Genomic DNA, 21,214 nt, shown 5'->3' with positions numbered 1-21,214 from the left:
CAGTCTTTAGCTCACCTGGCCAAAGGCCTTTGAAAGACAAAATTCAACCAGGTGGACGATTCAGCTCCTGGGAGCCTCTTGTTCAGTATAGTCCTGGTTGCTTATTTACTCTTTAGCTTTTGTGATTTATTATTATATTTAACTCATGTTTTTTATAGTGCTATCCTCATACCTACTTTGTTGGTTTATTTACAGAGTGTTTATGAACCTGGTAAGAGACATTGGTTGAAAGTTAAGAAAGACTACCTCCAAGAGGGAACAATGGCTGATTCAGCCGATCTTATTGTGTTGGGTGCTTACTATGGCACTGGCAATAAAGGTAATTTTTTGTGTAGAAGCTGACTATGGCACTTGCAGTAAAGGTAATTTGTGTAATTGTCCCCCACGACGCTTCGAGAGGGGACATGGAAATGCCGGGCGTCCGTCCATCCATCCGTCTGTCTCTCCGTCCGGCCGCGTTTTCCGCACTTTTTTTTTGTTATGCTTTTACCAAATAAGTTTGTTTTTGGTATGTGGCCTTATTATGAAGAGTTACAGATTAAGTTCATTTTTGGTTAGGGTTGAATGATTTTTACCGAAGTTATGGCCCTTGGACTTAGAAAATTTCAGTGAATTTAAAGTTTTCCTCACTTTTTTTTTCGTGGGGACATTGGAACACTGTTCCTTTATTATACTTCATTTTAATTTGCTGTACTTTAATTGGTCAAATACCAGGGTAATATTCTGCTCTATCACATGTTTCAGAGGGTGATAGTTTTTTTTTATCTATTTCCCTCTTAACTGGTTCCGTAAACATTAAGTACCTGTTCTGATGGAGTCAGTTTTGTGTACATGTATTAGCATTGTCCATTCAAATGACTGGAATAACAGTGATCCAATTTACAAAATGTTTGCCCATAGATATCAATTTTGAAAACAGAACAATGTAGTAGATAAAAAACTTTTTTCTTTAAATATACAAATCTGTGGATTTATGTAGTGTAAAAAAGACAAATGAACAGTCAGTATAATTAAGTAAATAACATATAGCTAAGAGAGTGATAGAGAGTTTTTTACCCCTTGAAAATGTATTGTTTCCCTCGGCTATGCCTCATGGTGACAAAGATTTTCTTGGGGTAACCAACTGCTCGATCACCCACTTAGAAATTTGAAATACATGTAAAATCAATGAACTATTTTTTATTTGGAAAAATAAATAATGAGTGTGCTGGTGATTTGTATGTGTAAAAATGTGTCTAGAACCCTGACTTAAAGTGTCACACAATGTGTCACCAAGATCAGACCTTTGCGATAAATAGTTAATCCACTCATTTTGATCGCTAGTAGTATTTATTACATGTATTAAGAGTCAGTCTCTGTAAGGCAGTGAGTGAAACATTGTATGAAAAAATCCACCATTTTGAAAGTTTTATTTAACTATTTGCACCATCAGAATCAAAGGGAAAAAAAGACAAGATTTTCCATATCATTTTGGTGAACTGAGTTTCAATTTCACTGAAATGCACTTAAAATAAACATTTCAAGGTCAGAAAACTCTTTCAGAGCCTCATTTTTCTAATATTCTATTGAATAATGCCTGAGCAAATCCAGTGATGCAGAGATCATATGATGATCTTTTCAAGTAGGGAAAGCATCTTTGAGTAAAATTATATTGTCTGATCGGTTGATTTTTGGCATGCATGTTTCTATTTTTTCCCATTTTGCCTGATTCCTACAAAAACTTAATGTTTGTTCTAATGTTCTTTGTCATCTTTCTTTTAACAGGAGGCATCATGTCAATATTTTTACTAGGAGCCTACAATCCACATACACATAAATTTTGCACAGTGACAAAGTGCCATAGTGGGTTTGACGATAAAACACTCGATGAACTACAATCTGAACTTGATGTTGTGAAAATAAGTAAGGACCAGTCTAAGGTTCCCAGTTGGTTAAATGTAAATAAAACATTAGTCCCTGACTTTGTGGTGAAGGACCCTAAAAAGGCCCCAGTGTGGGAAATCATGGGTGCTGAATTCAGCCAGTCATCCTCTCATACTGCTGACGGAATATCAATAAGATTCCCAAGGATATCCAAAGTCCGAGATGACAAAAATTGGGAGAATGCCACAGATGTTCCTAGACTGAAGGTGTGTACCATAAATAATAGAATTAATATTAGAGTGGGTGCTATGTTGCAATCATCTGTCTATTACACTTTCTGTAACTGATTTCTCAGTTTCTATTTGAGGGAATATTTTTTTGTTCAGATATTTGGTATATTTTCTTTTGGCGACTTATACTGTGTCTTCCTTTTCTAGGTTCTTGGCCTGACTTTTTCCTCTTTACCGTATGACTTAGTAATGTTTCAGCGATGCATAAGGGAAACAGATTTCTCAACCAGCTTCTATTGGAGGGAATATATATTTGGTATACTGCTTTGTATACAACTTAAATTTCTTTTCCAGTTATATAATGGTATCATCCCTGTTGTCATCGGCATCATCATTGTTGGTGTCCATTAACTTAACTCTATTAGAATTTCAAATTATGTGCTATATTGTGTCAAAACAAGTTGAAATGTCCATGATCTATAAGACCCTTTGCTTAATTGTGTCAAATACAAATATCGTGGCTTCACTTGCCCCAAGTGAACAAAATTCCACATGCTTGGGTTGTATCATGCTGCGCTTCTCAATGCTCTTTATTCTTTATGAATTGTACCATGTCTCCCCTCTCCAGATTTGACAGAATTGGTTGTATGGGGGTAATCTTAGTATGTGTAAGCATCCAACATCTTGTTTTTTACTGAGACTACCTTGATCTGTAATCAATTTGTTCTTTTCCTTTCTCAGTCAGATTTAAAATGTGTTTATGATATCATTAGCATCTCAAATGTATCCATGAAAAAAAATTAAATACCATTAGCATTTTAAGTCTATAGGAGCCACAGTTGGGCCACATCCTAAAAACCAACTATTCTATATCAGGTGGAATTTTGATTTAATATTTTCATTGGATTCCCCATGGAAATTTTTAAGTGTATTTTTCAATCAGTATTGGAACATCTCTCACCATTTTTGAGATATAAGGAATGGATCATTTTTGAAAGACAGGATTTTTTAAATTTTTCATCTGATTTTAATAATTATTTTATAAACTGTTCCTCTTTACAAGTGTTTTAAGAAGTATGCTGGCAAATTTACTCATATCATTTTGGAGATAATGGAGTACAAAGTGGTCAATGAAAGCACCATGTAAGCAGAACTTTTTACTTACTGGTAAATCAAAGTTCAAAATAATGTGCTATGTTGTATCCAAAGCAGTTGTTGTTTCCATAGTAAACTTGAAGTCCCTATGCTTAAGTGTGTCAAAAACTAATATTGTGTCCATACTTGCCTCAAGCAAACAGAGTTCAACTTGTTGTGGTCATATCATGCTACTCTTGGGATTTTTATATGTGAGTAAGTTGCATGAGTAAGCATTGTCAATTTTTTATTTGTCTAACTTGCTTTCAAATGAGTGTGAACAGAAATATTTTATAAAAAACAATAAAATATCAAAATATATGAAATGAAACAGAATGAAACTGAAAATTAAAATGATTCTAATCAAAACTTCAATTCTTCTGTTCTTCAATATATAAACAAAATTGTAATTTTGTTTTTTCACTTATTGGTTTCAGCTCTTATTCAAGAAATCAAAAGATACTTCTGACTTTTCTGTCACAAAGGGTAAAGGTAAAGCCACTCCCAAAAAGGGAAAAAATGGGGATGGTGATGATGATAGTGGGAGTGCCACTGAGGATGATGGGAACAATAATAGTGAAGGAACTCCCATGGCCACACCCACCAAAGCCACTCCTATCAAAGGGAAATCCCCGATGGCTAGAAGTGTTTCTAATGATAACACTGATGAAGATTTAGGTTTTTCTGCTGCACCATCAAAGACTACACCATCCAAAGGAAAATCTCCAATGAAAAGAAATAGAGATGATACTGGAGATGAAGGTACCCCTTCAGCTAAGAAAAGCAAGGTAAAAATAATTCTGCTGTTTGGATGAATATTTTATTCGAAACATATAATTGTGAACTTCAGCTAAATGAAGCAAAGTAAAATAATTCTATTCCTGGGAAGCATCTTTGAAAAAAAAAGGAGTGTGAACCATATGACTTTTTGATGCTACTCGGTTGTAAATAGCTGGATTGTTCTTTTACTAGTTCTTGCTTTCATGAATGAACAGCTTATATAAAAAATTACTTAAATATCCACTGTATACATGTGTGTGTGGAATTCTGCACTTTGAACTTAATAAAAAAATTGAAACAAAGTTGTAGTTAGGGGAATGAAATGAAAAAAAAAAAAACTAAAACTAAAAAAGAAAACATTTTTTAAGACATCTTATATGCCAATTATATGACCTTTAGGCAGTCAATAAACTAGATCTTTTTGGGGTTTTTTTTTTCAGATGAATATTCTATGTAACTATGGTGACAGCTGTTTCCAGAAGAACCCAAGTCACCTTGAAAAGTTTTATCACCCTAAAAAGGTACTGATGCATAATTTTGAGCTATTTATTGGGAAACAATACATTTTTTTTATATAATTATTTTGCTGCAACTTTTGTTTTGTTTAAATACATAAATCTGAATAATGTGAAAACCTGTCTAAACCAGATACTTTTTTTTGTAAATATCCTTTGAATTTCTGTTCAAAGAGAGATATCTCTAATGAGCTCTTCAGTGGGAAATTACAATTGGCATTAGTGTAACTAAGGTAGAACTGTACTAGTTATTTCCCATAGGCAACTTTTGAAAAATTCTCCCCTTTAAAACAATGACAGAGCTATAAACTGATTTTTTTCCAGTCATATCTTCATTTCCATAACTAAAAATGTGAGCAAAGTCATAGCATATCTGTCTGAGTCAAAAATCCCCCCCTTTTTCTGCGAAAGGAACATAATTTTTTTTAAAAAATCATAATATCTATATAAAATGGTTTTCAAAAAATATATTGCATTTTTTTTAAAGTAAAATAATGTTAGAGTCCAGAATTAATGAAATATTTTGGCAGGGTAGGAAGCTCACTCAAATTCTAGCCAGTCCAGAATACAATTTTTTAGTGCATTTACTATATGGCTATATAAATTTTTGCTAAAATTAGCTAACCCTGCCAAAAAATAGCCAGACACAGGCTGGCGGGTAGGCTACTATTTCTAACTCACAGTGTCTGGAAGTATTTACTTAAGTAGGGTACACAAAAGTTCCAACTTAAATTAATGAGAAATATTTCCATTTACCTATAGTCTCATGTAAACAAACTTATTGTGTTTAGTGTATCAACATCTAATACCTTGGTAAACCAACCATCAGTCTAAACATAACCAATTTTAAAGTTCAAAAGTGTTTTGGTTTAGACAGGTTTCAATGTATTGCTCTGCGTTGTAATAGGCTGATCTGGATATGCTTTGAAGAAAGACTTCATTTGGTCTTACAGACATACAGTCAAATCTGTCTTTGTGACCACCTGTATTCAGCAATAACCTGTCTGAAAAGACTATGATTACAATATCTGCAAAATTAACCTGTATTTAAAGACCACTTTGTCTTATTTGACCAAGGTTTTTCCTTTCCTTGGAAGGTCACTTAAGATAGGTTTTTAAAATGTTTTTTTGTGTTTTTCAAAGGTCTCTGCCAACATGACCTGGGATATCTTAAAAAGTCTGTCATTGCAGAAAAAAATGGATTGTCCTGTTGTTTGCATACTGAATTTTGCTTCATCTGTAAAGTTGTACATCACAATATTTGGAGAGGCTCCAAAATGGTATTGTATATTCAAATTTGAATCTCTTTGTTTCAGAATTTACCAGATGTGTTTTTTGGTGCAAAGATTATCTTACCAGAGAAAACCAAGGACTATAGACTGCTGAAAAGATATATTGTTGGGTATCCTTTCAAAAAGTGACTTGAGAACAAAAGCTCCTACCAACTGCTGGAAGATTTTTTGAATCCATTTGGCATCATAACACCTAGATCGAAGAAAGATTTCCTCATTGCCTATGGGCAGATCATATTCATTTATGAAAGTAGAAGAGGAGGGGTAGTCAAGGCTATTGTTATATATTGGATGAAAGGACTATGCCATGTGTGATCCCCTACTTTACAAAGAAAATAAGTTTGATGTAAATGACAAAAATGTGATATGAATTGCTTACTGGATGATATTTTTTTTTCAATATGATTTTCGTGATTTTCAAAGGTCTCTGCCGACATGACTGAGGGATATCTTAACTGATTTGGACTTCTATCCAAGTATTCACAAAAGTTTTGGGTTAAGTTGGTCAAGACCCTTAAAAATTGAAATAAAATGAAAAAAAGGACCCTATTTCGGCAAATTTTATGGAAATTCAGAAATTTGCCACTTTTCAACCTCATATCTTCAAATGTTGAAAGATTATATGTATATAAATGTGGTAGAACTCATAGAAATCATTCATAAAACTTTCTAAACAGGAGAAAAATACTTCATATCAAATTTTTCATTTCCTGTCATGCAGGGGGCAAATATGGGCCTTATCGCTCCTCTTCCTTAGGCTCAATTGTTTAAATATACCAAGTATTTCATTTTATTATTAATATGTCAATAAAAAATTATATTGATAAAATTTTCAATCAGTTTTACCAACTATGTTGTAAAAGATATAGTATGTCTACAATCAGTCTATGTCTGTCTGTCTGTTACAACCATGTAAATCTACATTCTTTAATTGATTTTCAGCAAATTTATTGCATACATAGACATTGGGATAATCTAGAATTTTATTTATTATATATATATACAAATGTATCATTGAACTTATTATACCGATAAATGGATTTACCTTAACCAGCAATCAGTTATAATGGGGATTTAGTCCCAGAGTATAGCTCAGAGACAGCTACTCATGTGATAGTAGAAGAAGGAAATGTGAGTAAATATTATCTGCCGTGTTACAGTTGATACATGTATGTATCTGACATGTTACAGTTGATACATGTATGTATCTGACATGTTACAGTTGAGACATGTATATGGTGTCATATCAACATATACCCAAACTCTAAGAGTCAATGGTAAATTGCAATCACCTAGCTTGTCTTATTTTCTGTCCATTTGAAATCTTTCTCAATTATCTTGTCAGAATTCCAATGGATGAATCGATTTCAAATTTGGTTTTGGATTTTTATAGATAAGAAATATGATGTAAGCTATTTTGGTTGCTGTCAGAATAATTCCTGTACATTGCACAACATTGCATTTAACTTCATGTTGATACATGTATATCCGTTCAACTTTAGTAACAGTACCTTATTTTCTTACAGCCAACTTCTACCAAAGGTAAAGCAATGTGTGTGACAGTAAATTGGTTGTGGCAGAGTATCAAGAAACAGGAACTACAACCAATAAAACCATACCTAGTCACATGATGATGTACAAAAGTCATGTGATCAGAATATCTTCATCTGGCAGAATTGTATTACATTAGATATTATTAATACATGTACTTACATATGGTTAATGATGTTCATTGTTCATTTAACACCTTACTCAACCAGACCTGTTTACTCCTACAATTTCAGCATAGTTTCTTCTAATTTTGACTGCAAATTGTGAATCTCTTCCTAATACTCATATTAAAATGACAGAAAGTTCAAGATTTTACAACTCCTTTTTATAATACGACTAAAACTATGCCTTGACTTAAAGTAGCATAAACAGGTCTGTACACAACCATGGGTGGGTCAAGATGAAATTTAGAGCAAAAGGGCTTTGGAATTAATAAATAGTTTTATGCGTGCAAAGTACCAACAAATGATGAATAATGATTTGAATTTATACATAGATTCTCCTTTAGTAATAAGTAGTTAAGTTATTTCAACATGTCTGCTTTAGCGAGCATGTTATAATCTTAATTTTACTATAGTGAGTGGAGAAATAAAAGTCTAAAATATGCCGAAGGAGAATCAGTTTCTCTCTGAAATATGTTGGTTAATTGGGAAATGGTAGAAAATCTCTCACAGAAATTAAATCACTGCTCAGTTGTTAGAATTTCACATGCACCAACTTAGAATTGGATAAAACATAGAATATAAATTTTCAATTTATTTTTATAGTCATATTTGTGGGAAGTTTTTTTTATGTTATATTAATATAGGAACAATTCACTAGTCTCTGTTGAATCACCCTTTCTGATTGGTTTAGAAATGTGATATTATACACATGTAGATAAGAAAATGTAGCTTACCATTTACATATCCCCCCTCTTTTATAGACTTTGGTACATTTAGTTTTAATACTTCTCATGTAAATGCCTATATGCATGAAATTGTAGGTTCAATTTTTCCAATGAATATTTGATTGTTGTAACTTACAAAATGTTCATCAGTATATACTGTTTGAAATTTTGCATGGGACTTTAAGCCAGTTATACAAATACTTCCTACTTTGAATAGGGAGCTGAAATTCTGAAATTTTGTGTACTTTAGTATGTACCTTAGTTGTTTAACTTTTCTCTTCCTTCAAATTGGACATGGTTTATGTGGTTGTTATGAAATTTGCTATATCACAATGAGTTGTATTGTGTGTGTGATTTTTTTTCATTTTTGCCTAACTTCTTTTCCCTAATTCGTAGGATGTGTTGGCATCCATGGATTAATTTTTATCACAGACTATTGCTAATTTTCAATTTAAACAAATTTTTTGTTGTTACATGCATACACTCTGCATATGTAAGATGCTTTAAAGCTGCTTTATCCCTCCATTGGTTTGGGGAAGCCAAATACTTCATGTATGATTGTAGTAAGTTATTGCTTAATACAACATAAAAAAACTGACCAAGAGTAAAATAATCTTTATCACTTATAAAATGGTGAGAAGCTTGTTTTATATTCTTTTAGCAAGTCAGTTCCTGATATTTCATATTAAAGGCATAGCACAGGACACAGAATTAATTAGTGAAACTTTCTCTGGAATTTGGCATGTGTTTCAAAACTGTTCCAAGTAATTTATGTACTTTAAAAAAAAAGATCTTGCATGCATTGATTTTCTCATATTTCTTTGATTTTTCTTCCTACTTAGACTTGGCTGTATGAGTTTTGGCTTGAAATTTTGTCACAGATACTATTGTTTAATTTTAGTTAGAACATACTAGATTACATTTGAATGGATAATAAAAGTGTGGTCAGAAATTTTGTTTGGATAGTCCAACTTTATTCTTCATGGTTTGGGCTTTGACTTATTAGATATTTGAAGTTTTTAAAGTTTTTGTTTCTTTGTTTGAGTGAATAGATTTTTTTGTTGATCAAGATGTAGTGTGAAATATGAAGTGATTTGATTTGTCAAACATTTTTCAGTACAAGATTTTGATTTTTTTAATCAAAGTATACATTTAAAAGTCCCAGTCGGATGAGTGATTGTGGATTGCTAACTAGCCATCTCAACAATTAAAATACTCCTCAATATTCATTTTCACAGTTGCTAATACTTGTGGAATCAGTCAAAGTTTATTATGTCTGTTGGTATTTATTTTTTGCAGCTTTCAGAATGTGATAAATGCCTTGTATGTAAATTGTGAAAGATGTATTTTTTCATAATATTTTTCTACAGTGAAAATTATAAAAATAAGGTACAACATAGAAATAGTCTAAATTTCCTCTGACCCTGCAACCCTCCTCTTTTTATTTGGATATTGATATGTTGGGTCATATCAATATCCAAATAATAAGAGGAGGGTTGCAGGGTCAGAGGAAATTCTGACTACACAAAAAAAACTATGTTTTTGTATTCAAGAGAATTGATACATTCAATATATTGTTTCATCCTATTACCGTTTGCCTGTATCAGTTTTCAGAATAATATTACCATATAATGGGTAAGTTTTATGGGGTGCTTATTTTGGTTATTTTAGCGTTTTGTCTAATAACACCAAAATAAATTCGGCAAAAATTTTACACTGGGCATAAGTACTTAATGCATAACTTATCATCTGCTAAAAAGAGAAATGCTAAAATTTATGGCATACTCTATGGCTTCAAAATCGCCAAATTTTACACCTGCCAAAATAACCCCCATTATGATAATACATGTACATGTCTTAAATTCATGATGTACATAAATATTTTTTACAGATTTGTCAGTAGGTAGATTTTGTACTATTACCATTACATGTACCGTAGGAAATGAACAACTGATCAGTGTAATAATAAGTTGGAGGATTTACCCTTATGTTCTTGTACATTCCTTTATTTTTACAGTATTGGAATAACCCATTTATAGCCAATCTGCTTCTCAGTGGAGGTAATCTTTTCAGAATGACAGTTATCTCCCTTTTTTGCATGTAATCCAACATGGTTGTGGTAAACAAAGATTCATGTATTTAAATATTGTAAAACGTAAATACCTGTTGGATGGTTTTGATAAATTCAGGCTGGTTTTCTGTGATATGATACATACAAATTTTATGATAAAATTGTAGTTGATTTTTTTAATGACATTCTTAGACAATATTTCATCTTATTTAGGGTAGGTTTATATACGGGTTTAATGCTATGTTAAGTTTGCATGGGTTACTTTTTTCATTTTTGTTGTTTTTGAGATTACAGTATTAATTTTACATACATACATGAAATTATCCACTGGAATAACAAAGAACAGGACTTCTATGATTTTGACCAACCAGAACTTACAGCTCTATAAAGGGCAATAATTTGTATTTTGCCATTTGAATATATCTCAATTGATTTCTACTATTAATCATCAATAGAACAAAAAGCATGACAGCAATCTACCTTAGATGTACCAAATGTTCAACTGGAATGGTCATATGCAAATCTATATTTATGGACTATCCAATCTTTCCAAACACGTTATTTGAAGAATACTAGCAAAAATGTCATAATCTACAAGATTCAGTAATACTCATGTGAAGATAAGACAGATTCTACTGTAAACATGTAATACAGTGAAAGCTATTTAAACCAAACCCTGTTTAAAACAGACACATTGAGACAGAGTTAGAAATAGTAGCCAGCCTGACTATTTTTTTGGCAGGACTGGCTAATTATAGCAAACATTTATATATCCGTTTAGAAAATATATTGAAAAATTGTATTCAGGACTTGCTAGAATTGAGTGAGTTTCCTTCCCTGATTAAGAAGTCCCTTTATATCAGTTTAAACTTATTTTGAACCTGCATAACCTTTCACCTTTTTATACCAAATTATAAAGTTCTAAAGAGATTCTGTTTAGACTAGTATCACTGTACTTTGCATTTTTTACATGGTTGTAGTTTTAAAGTAGTACTCCAGCTAAGAATCATGCAAAATGTGATACATGGTTGGAAAGCCTACATATTTTTATTTTTGATATTTTGTTTAAAATGTTGTAGTTAACAGAAATTTAAATGTGGTTTTTCATATAACCCATGCTCATAGGAGATGAAAACTATATAGAATGTACTGTGGAATTCAAAATAAAGGGAGATAACTCTGTAAATGACAGTAAAATTCAATAGAAACTTGAATTTTCACTGTGGATTATCTACTAAGAACAGACAGATTGGAATGAATAATTATAACATTTCAACATAGACATATAAAGCAACTTAATAACAAAAATAAAAATGTGTAGCCCTTTTTTGGGGTGTATCACATTTTACAGAATTTGCATGATTTTTACAAAGACTGCTAGTTATGTAATAATACATGTTGTTATCATCTTATTTTATCCATTGTTTCTTTAGGCAGCAATAAACTTTTTGTAATGTGTGTTTTTTTTCTTACTCCGAAAGGAGGAGTATAGAGTTTTACCCTTGTCAGCCTGTCTGTCACACTTTTATTTTTGTAACAGTTTTCTCTACAACTACTTGTAATAATGGCTTGATCTTCTAAGACATCTGCAGTACCATATGATTAAAATTTGGGCTTTGGGTTTTGACAACTTGTTTGATATTTTGACCATATGATTTCAGTATAAAGTATTGATACAATTGTTACAATTTACCTGCTACTACATTTGTACTGGCCACAATCATTTAAATTTTTGGCACAAGCTGTATAAATGTGCAATTTTGAATGATTATTATCTCTGAAAGAGAAGGGTTATACTGTTTTATTCCTGTCCACATTGCTGTCCAAACAATTTTTTTTCCATCAGTTTTCTCAGCAACTACTCATCACAACGGTTTGAAATTTAACACATTCTGCCATATGGTGGGATTCATTTTTGGAAGAAAAATTGACCACTTTCTGAATCATCATAGTGGCCTGAAATTTAGCAGTCTTCCTGTTTGATGACTGTTTATAAGCTCTGTATATTTTGACAATATATACTCGTCACAAAAGTTTAGGGCCACTTTTAAAATAACATTTTATTTTTTAATCTGAGTTCTGTTGTTTCTGGTCTCAAATTTGATACTTTCCGCTATTAATTCAAACAAATTCAGAATGTATTCATTTTGAAAAAAATATGATTACCGGTATAGTAAAAGTAGCTTTTATACTGGAGTATACTTAAAGATGTTTGATGATCTGTTTTAGAAAAATAAGGTTTCAAAGGGTTGCGAAATCTTTTAAGATCTTTCATCCTGCTAGAACAATATAAGAAGATTGATGGGTCAGTGCTTGTTTTTGAGATATAAGCATTTGAAATTTTTGGTGGAAAAAAGGATTTCTCTCCATTTTCCATAGGTTTTATGTTAGTGGGTTTTATCTTTAAAAACTCCAAAGAAAGAACAAGGGTTTTATTAAAAAAAAAAACAAAAAAAAAAACTTACATTCAAATAACATTTGAAGGAGTGTTTAATGAAATAATGAAAAGAAACGTTCAACAAGGTCAGAGGTCACGGTCAACTCACTCTGACAGAAAATTGATCCCTACATTTGCATTAATCACTACTTTAATGTGAATTGATAAAGGCAGACAAGTATGGAATTTGGCAAGTAATATGAGATTTCATTTTTAATTAGTTCACAAATTACTTCTGTCCACGGTCCCTGAATGAGTAAATGATTTAACTGATGGAGTCGTCTGAAAGTTTTCTCCCTTTCATCATACATGGTTACATCAACTCACAATATAACAGAACTTTAATGATAGGCTGTAAAATATTTTTTTATTTATTTAAAAAAAAAACTATGAACTTGTAAAAGATATAAAAAAATATATATCTGAGTAACAAACTTCTTGCATATAAACAATGAACACTATCATACTAACAAATACCGGTAAGTAACAGCTAATGCATGGTGCAAGTAAATATAATGTATTAATATAATATTTATATAACAATGACGTCCAGAACTCTCTTGTGAAGTTAAAGAGGTAGACCTATGGTAAGGGACACAACTCTTACAAGTCATTGAAACGTTTGCATTCAACATTTTACATCAATCTCGTGTAAGCATCAAAGTCACTTGGACTGATTTCACTCTGTTTCAAATGAAATCTTGAAAGTCTTTGGTGTAATTGAATATGATACAAACATATCACTGATTTCAAGAGGTATGTTCCTTACCCTCAGTCTACCTCCTTAAATACAAAATCTCATAACAAGAGGCAAAATTATCACCACTATAACAATATGAGTGAAACCATATGAGCGACACATACAGAGATGTGCAAATGTAAACAATTCATATTCATTTCTATATTTTTTGCTTGAAGGAAGTTAGTTCCTTCCATGGATATGGTACATGTTTAAATGTAATCACAATCGGAATTATTCAAGTAATTCTGCTAAATGTGAGGAATTTTTCTTCCTACCAGTAACTCTTCAAAGAATTTTGGTAAAATCTGAGGAAGTAAAAGAACCTATACATCAAAACTACAAGTCCACATATTGAAGAGTTGGAGTAAACAAATCCTGGTCAGATTCTATACCCAAATGCATTTGAGGGTTTTCTTTGGAAATATAGAGAAAAGCCAAGTTGTAAAAAAATGAACCCAAAAAACATAAATTCATAATAATTCTTTAAAAAAATGTATGAAAATTACTATTATTATTTATGCTAATATTTATCCATAATTAATAACAACAAGTATTATGGCTCAGAGTAAAAAATTCAGGTAGCACTACAGAAATACAAAAATTTTCATAATTTGTCAGATTTGTGTTGTTTTTGTATAATAAAAAGAAAACTATAAATATTCAAAATGAAAACTATAACAAAATAATAAAACCTATTCTAAACTTTTCCTCTTTCAGACTAAACTTACCAAAGCATCTAGAATTACAAATACTAAAATGTGCAGAAAAAATATAATTCTCTCAAAGCATTTTAACTAATTTATCCTCCTACACGTGAAAGGACAGACAGACAGTGATAATCTATATTGCTCTGTCTGTCTGTGTGTAGAACCATCAGAGCCAAGTGAAAATTTCCTGCTTTATGGTCAAAGGGATAAAATATATAATTTAAGAGTAAAATAATTTAGAAAACATGTTATCATGTGCATTCTGTATTATATCCATGGCAGGGAAAGTCATGCAGGCTTCATCTAGTGATCTGTTCTTGTATCTGAAATTGAAAATGGGGCTTACTGTAAATTCATTTTGTGGGACAAAAATATTTGATTAATAAAGACTAAATCAAAATAATTTTTAGATTATCAAAAAGTGTAGATGATCTGTGAAATGAAATGATCTGAAAATTTTAGGCCACAAGGAAGTGTTTTAACTTTTCAGAATGAGAATACATTTTGTAGAGTAAAAATATTTTTAAGACTTACAATATATTACTACAAATGTATAATGAAATGACACTTCATAGAATAAAGAAAAAGATGTTTGAAAGACTAAGGCCACATGAAACTATTTTTTGTTTGTCATTCTCTTCTTTTGAATAAAGAAAGCCAAGAGGACAGCCATAAACATGAAAGGTTGGATATACTGGTGTCATTCCATGAGAAGTCCATTCAAATTCCAATTGACTTTTCTTTAGGAAATAAATAAACAAGAAAAAATCTCAATATATAAAGATGCAATGTAATCCAAAGTTATAAAATACTTGAGGAAATGTTTCAAAAATTTGAGTACTATAGATAGTGTATTTATTATTTGCCATTTTGTCAATTAAGGCCAAGATGTAGACTTAATCTTGGCAAATCTGTGAAAAGTCGTGCTTGAGAAAGGCTTTAAAATTTTACTGTAATACTTCAGTAAAAAAAAGAGTCACTTTTTTTTCATAACAAAAACAATAATTATTGAAATAACAGTAAATGCACTGAAACTTACTATCCACTTTACTGATTTATTTATATGATTCTAAAATAAATACCTTTCAACAACTTCTGGAATCCTCTGCTGTAACTCAGTTTGAATAATCTGAGCCTTAAATTAAAAAAAAATATTGCAGAACTGCAACACAAGATTATTTCATAAATTTTAAATTAAAAGTGTACTTTCACATTGTGCAGGCTATCAGCAATTGTTCATTGTATTTAGATTGATTGTAGTTTTACTGCCTATGGCAGATATTTCTTGCATTACACGAAGACAAAATTAACTCCACCTTATACCAGTCTGACACACTGAGCCGTTTTTGGGTGTTTTTTATTAGGCAGTAGACCTACAGTAAGGGACTTAACTCTTGAAATTAGTGATATGTTTGTTTCATATTCAATTTCACCTAAGTCTATCAAGCTTTCATTTGAAACAGAATGAAATCAGTCTACGTTACTTTGATGCTTACATGTAATTGATGTACAATGCTGAATACAAAACGTTCCAATGGCTTGTACGAGTTGTGTCCCTTACACTAGGTCTACCCCCTTAAAATGCAACAGCTGTTAGGTAGTCGTGTCACCGCACTTGTACACTTTATTTTGACTCTGAGCCAACTAGGCACCACTTTATCTTCAATATCTTCAAAATGATAATTATTTGGGGAGACACAGTGACTACCAATTTTAAAATCTCTGGTTTGGCTTGGCCATGGATTCAAACTGAAGGGAGAATCCAGCAAAATTTAATTCAGAACATTTATAATCATATTAATGTTGAAGATTTTCAGTTCAACATAAATGGTGAAATTGAGCAATTTTGCTATTCAGTCCTTGGTAAACATAGTAAACAGATCTATTTTTTTTCTAAGACAGGCATAAAGGTACAAATTATCTCCCATTTTAATTTTTTGAAGGCATTACCTCTTGAGGTCCTATTTTATCCAGCCTAACAGTACTAGCGACAGTTGTCCTCATCATTGTGAAAAGAAATGCTGTCCATATTGAGGTAATTTTTACTCCCATAATTCCACAGCACAAGCCATAAACAACAGGTAGATGGCAATGAGGTAAATTATTTAACAGAGATACAATCAAGTTACTTCCTGTAGCTCTGCCACATGTCTCTAACATGGATCTTCCCTGAAGTTGAAATACATTTACTTAATTTACTCTAAGTCTATGTAAATATCCATCAAAATTTGTAAAGTTTGACACATGAACATAAAAATCTCTATACTTTGTTTTAACACAAAGAGGTCTGCGCTATTCAAATTATCTGCCCCTGAATGGTTAATCACTGGCTTGTCACAGAGTGGTCTAGAGTTCAATCTTTATACATCAGCCGCAGAGTATAATTTTGTAAGTCAAAACATGCTCTCCCGTCAAATTAGAAACATGTACCAGTGATCATTGTGCTAGAGTTTGAAAAGATCAAGTTGAGCATTCTTTGAATATCATTTTGAAAATAGTTGTGTAACCAATAACCTGACAGACAAGAGGACATGCATTTTTCTGGCATTTAGCATGGTCCTGTAGAAGACTCTTTCCAAAAGAAAAATATATCAAAATCATGCAATATTCCCAAAATTTTGACTTTACCTCCTTAATTTGATGTTCCAAATGGCAAATCTGTCGATAATTTGTTCCCCAAAATGTCTAAATAAGGCATTTCCAAAAATACCAATATAAACCTCTGGAGGATCAGTATAAAAAAAAATCTACTCAAAACTAGACTGAATAACCAGTTATTAAGCATCAGTCTCTGTAAGAATCAGGCAGTGGGTAAAACTAGGTATGAACAAAATACCATCATTTTGAAATTGTAATTGGACTATTTGCACCATCAGAATTTAAGAAAAAATACTAAATTTTCTATATCATTTTTGTAATTTGAGTTATAATTTCATTGAAATGCACTGAAAATGAACAATTCAAGGGCATATTACTCTGTCAAAGACCTCATTTTTCGAACATTCTATTGAAAAATTTCTGATGAACACATCCAGTGATGCAGAGATTCCAAGTATAGAAATTATCCTTGAGTGAAATAACATTGTAAGGTCATTGGGTTTTGGAGTGTGTAAAAATAGAAGATGAGGTATGATTGCCAATGAGACAGTCATCTACCAAAAGCCAAGCAACAAATAATTAAACTTCTTTAGTATGCATGTTTCTGATTTTTTCTACTTTGCCTGATTCTTACAAAAACTTACACTTATAACGTAAAATGACTATGTCCATTCTGAGGTGTCATGCCTTTTAACATATGAATGGGCCATGGGATGGGGGAAACAATAGTTAAAATTTTAAAAAGTAAAAATAAAAGATTAGGCCTTGAAACACTGAATTTTTTCATGACAAATACTGAGATTCTTAATTAGAAGTAACTGCAATGATTAATTTCATGCTTTAAATAAAAATTTTGTTATTCAATATTTAAATACCTGTCTTGTACTAGCTCTTTTAACCACATGATTTGGTGTGCACACATCACAGTGGTTGTCAATGGCAACAAGTTTCTGTATATCTATACATGACTTAAAACTTGCTGTCACAAATGGTATTCCAAACGATCCTGCAAATACAAAAAAAAAACTTAATAATGCACATGCTATGCCTGTCCATGTTTTTTTTTCCATATTCAAAGTCTGACTTGAAAAAATGAAAAACGATAAAAAGTTAAAACATTTTTGTTTATATATCTAGTTTACTAAATTTCATTAAAATTGCCGTCAGCATTTTGTGGGTTATTGTCCACAGTGTGTGCCACAAAGTGTGGCATCAGTCTTAGCTAAGAAAATGGTCACGTGACCTTTATCTTTGACCTGTTACTTCTGATTAGGTTTCTAATTTTACCAAATAAAGAGAGTATGATTATAAAAAAGTTGATAGATACTGTTCAATAGTCTTAACAAGGTTGTTTGGGAAACTTAATTTTACCTGTGACCTTAACCTTTGACCTTAACCAAATTTTCCCACAAAAAATACTAGAATACACCAAGTTTAATCAAAATGTTCCGAGGAATGATATGCTTACAGGTTTTGCAAGATCCATTATAAGCAACATTAAATCAGTATAGACATGTTATAGTCTTACAAATTGCACATATATGTAGATAAAAACTCACCTGCATTTTCAAGGCAATATCCAAAACACTCTTTTAGTTCACCTAGAAATATTTTTCATAGTATTTATTTAATAAAAATGCAGAAATGAAACAAGTTTTTAAAAAAAATTCATTACTAATTACAATGTTATTTTGTAATACAACAATTACTGCACACCTACTCTCCGTTAATAAAAAAAAATATTTTTCAAGATCTTACCAAAAGAAATGCTTCATTTTTAACAAGTGCAGTGGCGTCAAAGCGGCAATTGACAACCCACCTCACAAAAATAATAAATTTGATAAGTTTTAACTTTTCTACAGATTATTTTAATACAATGTATATAGGGGCAAATCTTTTGCTGTACCTGTGTGTAATGATGTTCTGTAGTGTGAAGACAAATGAGTGGTCTTGAGTTAACATTTTAATCCTGGCGGTAGTTGTCTCTTTGACATATTCACCATATCTGTCCTGGTTATATAATCTACATGTAGGTATTAATATAACATACAATTTACAGGTACTTACTTTTATTGGTAACATACTGATGTTTTAATGCAGATTCTAGTCCAACACTGTGGGAAAATCCTCCAGTTGGAAAGACTACAATATAAGATTAGTTTATCAAAGAATAATCAAGGGAACCAAGATTCCAACAGAAATCATAAGAATATAATCCAATGATAATGAACAGACATGGAAAACAAAAAACAAGAAATAACAAAAAAAAAGACATGTAGACTACAAAAAACAAGAGCAACTGAGCAACTTTTACTCCACCTAAAACTGAAAGCATGGACCAGGTGCACTGGTAGGGTAATGAAGTAATTCAAATTTACCATAATGTATCTGTTTCCCTTTTGATAAAGTAATTTAACAGTTCTAAATCTTCATCATTATTATTTTTTTCATTGAGCTGACAATTTTCCTTCTCACCATCCTGAAATGTGATAGATGGCACTGGGTGAGAAAGACATGCTTACCCTTCCAGTTTTTTTAGTGATTTCATATTGCAAGTGCTTTATTACAAAATTATTAATTGAATTTGAAATTATTATGGAATTTAGAAAATGACCAATAAAAAAACTACCCCCCTCTTAGTACTTAGTTGGGGTGAATATTATAAATAATTTGTTTACTTATTTTCTTACATCCAAAATAATTCCACTATATATCAGACAAGGCATAGTTATGACATTTTAACAAATTTTATTGTAAATATGTCGTTTTTACAGAGTTATCTTCCCTTTCCAATGTTATTGAAATGCTTATTTTAAGGTTTTTGTTAAGATTTTTTTCTGTGTTTATTTGGGTCATAATGCTATAGATTAAAACTTAAAGGACTTCTGTTACAATTTGTTTAGATTAATGGTAATTGTTTTTCGGATTGACTGGACTTTAAATCGGAGAATACTCAGAAGTTAATAACTTCCATGATAACCGCAATTAAAATCTTTGTGATTGATGTCACAAACAGCTAAACACTTCTCATACTGAAGTAAATTTTCATATTCTGTGGCACTGGGTCTTGATACAATGTATCTATGCATGGGCCAACAAAATTCTGCAAAGTGATGTGAGCAGTAAAAGGTCCAAGTTCAATCAGACTTATAACAGCTCTAAAAACAGTCTAAATATTCATGTCATCTTGGGAGGCTAATTTTTGTTTTGCTTGGTCGCCTAAACATCAGATTTAAACAATGTCTTGAGAACAAATGTCATAATTATCTGGACTAATCCAAAACAGGCCAAACTTACATTTCTTTGGAAGTGTTTCAGATTGATTGATTGATGTTGTTTTTGAAAATGTTATTTAGGATCACTTTTATGAAATGAAAAAAGATTTATGAGCAGTAAATAATTTCCTTATAAATTAATCACATTTCATGACCCAATACCTCTAAAAGGGCAATCAAATGAAACTCCCCAAAATAAAACACTATTTCCATGGCAACCATAACACTTACATAAGATCACTGCTTATTTTTAAAGTTCAGATGACATATGTAGCATGTTTACAAAATTTTAAATATCATCAAAATCTGTTACTATGCATGTCCAACCGAATTTGATCCTTAGAGAGAATCAGTGTTAATGCCCAAGCAGCAGTATTTCAACTATAACAGGATGATGAACATGATTTTTTTAATGGTTGATATTAATTTAATGACAAGGTCAACAAATGTTTATTGCCAGTAGAACAGAAATACAAAGAGGTGGGTAGGATCAGGCAACTTTAATAGCCTCTTGCAGCAAAGCTGAGGCACCTACTCCTGTCAAATACCACAGCATGGTTTTAAAGTGTGAGGAACATGGCATTTTTCGGAAATTATGGCCGGACAACCTCAGCATTTAGCATGCCACGGGTACCCATTTCAACCACATGAGGCACACAACCCAGTTGCTCTGTAGACAAGGGGACTAGCCCCTTGCCAGGGTTGTGAATGCTATTTAGTATAGTCATCTTTTACGCCAAGCTTATAACTGCTGCAGGCTAAAATCTTTTGATACCCTGGGCAAAGTGTTTCAGGTTTCATCCTGTCCATTTTTGATAAAAATATCCAAAATATGGGTTGGGACTGTAGATCAAAACATTTACATTAAAGACTGTAACTCGTATTAATTGTATCAGGCCAGTGGCAGTGATTTTTTTTCTTTCTATGATATTTTCCTTTTAAATCAATATGGGCGCTCAAGATCTGTATTTGGGAATATTAGTGTCCGTTGTGATTTAATTATTCTGATTTACCACTGTCAGAAATCTGTAGCAGTAGTAAGAGCTCATTTTGATCTGTCATATGTACTTTTTCCATCTTCAATTTTAAGAAACGGATATTTTGTCACTTTCCGTTATTGGTTTTTAGTT

The 21,214-nt window shown here is 31.6% G+C and overlaps 2 protein-coding genes across 2 annotated transcripts in view; one reads left to right on the top strand and one right to left on the bottom strand.

Moving 5' to 3' along the window:
• LOC148601745 (DNA ligase 3-like) overlaps positions 1 to 11,783 on the top strand; it is a 33,214-nt gene extending 21,431 nt beyond the window's left edge. Inside the window, exons 16-22 of the mRNA XM_088555178.1 lie at positions 196 to 319; positions 1,765 to 2,129; positions 3,665 to 4,015; positions 4,448 to 4,528; positions 5,839 to 5,924; positions 6,876 to 6,945; positions 7,341 to 11,783. Of these exons, the coding sequence (XP_088411304.1) occupies positions 196 to 319; positions 1,765 to 2,129; positions 3,665 to 4,015; positions 4,448 to 4,528; positions 5,839 to 5,924; positions 6,876 to 6,945; positions 7,341 to 7,445 (1,182 nt within the window). The 3' untranslated portion in view covers positions 7,446 to 11,783. The remainder of the gene's footprint in view (positions 1 to 195; positions 320 to 1,764; positions 2,130 to 3,664; positions 4,016 to 4,447; positions 4,529 to 5,838; positions 5,925 to 6,875; positions 6,946 to 7,340) is intronic.
• Positions 11,784 to 13,110: 1,327 nt separating this feature from the next.
• Positions 13,111 to 21,204, bottom strand: LOC148601744 (uncharacterized). Its single transcript, XM_088556051.1, has 7 exons — positions 21,098 to 21,204; positions 18,877 to 18,951; positions 18,369 to 18,410; positions 17,685 to 17,815; positions 16,162 to 16,380; positions 15,294 to 15,346; positions 13,111 to 14,534 (listed from the first exon to the last, which is right to left on the bottom strand). Exons 1-7 carry the CDS (start codon positions 21,159 to 21,161, stop codon positions 14,432 to 14,434), a joined length of 687 nt encoding a protein of 228 aa, XP_088412177.1. The 5' UTR covers positions 21,162 to 21,204; the 3' UTR covers positions 13,111 to 14,431.
• Between the last annotated feature and the right edge of the window lie 10 nt (positions 21,205 to 21,214).

This window comes from Perna viridis, chromosome 12 (genome assembly GCF_037379345.1).
Source record: "Perna viridis isolate PV_CMFRI_1.1 ecotype Kerala chromosome 12, ASM3737934v1, whole genome shotgun sequence".
NCBI lineage: Eukaryota > Metazoa > Mollusca > Bivalvia > Mytilida > Mytilidae > Perna > Perna viridis.
Note: the sequence above shows the minus strand (reverse complement) of the source record. Positions and strands in the feature narration are given on the sequence as shown.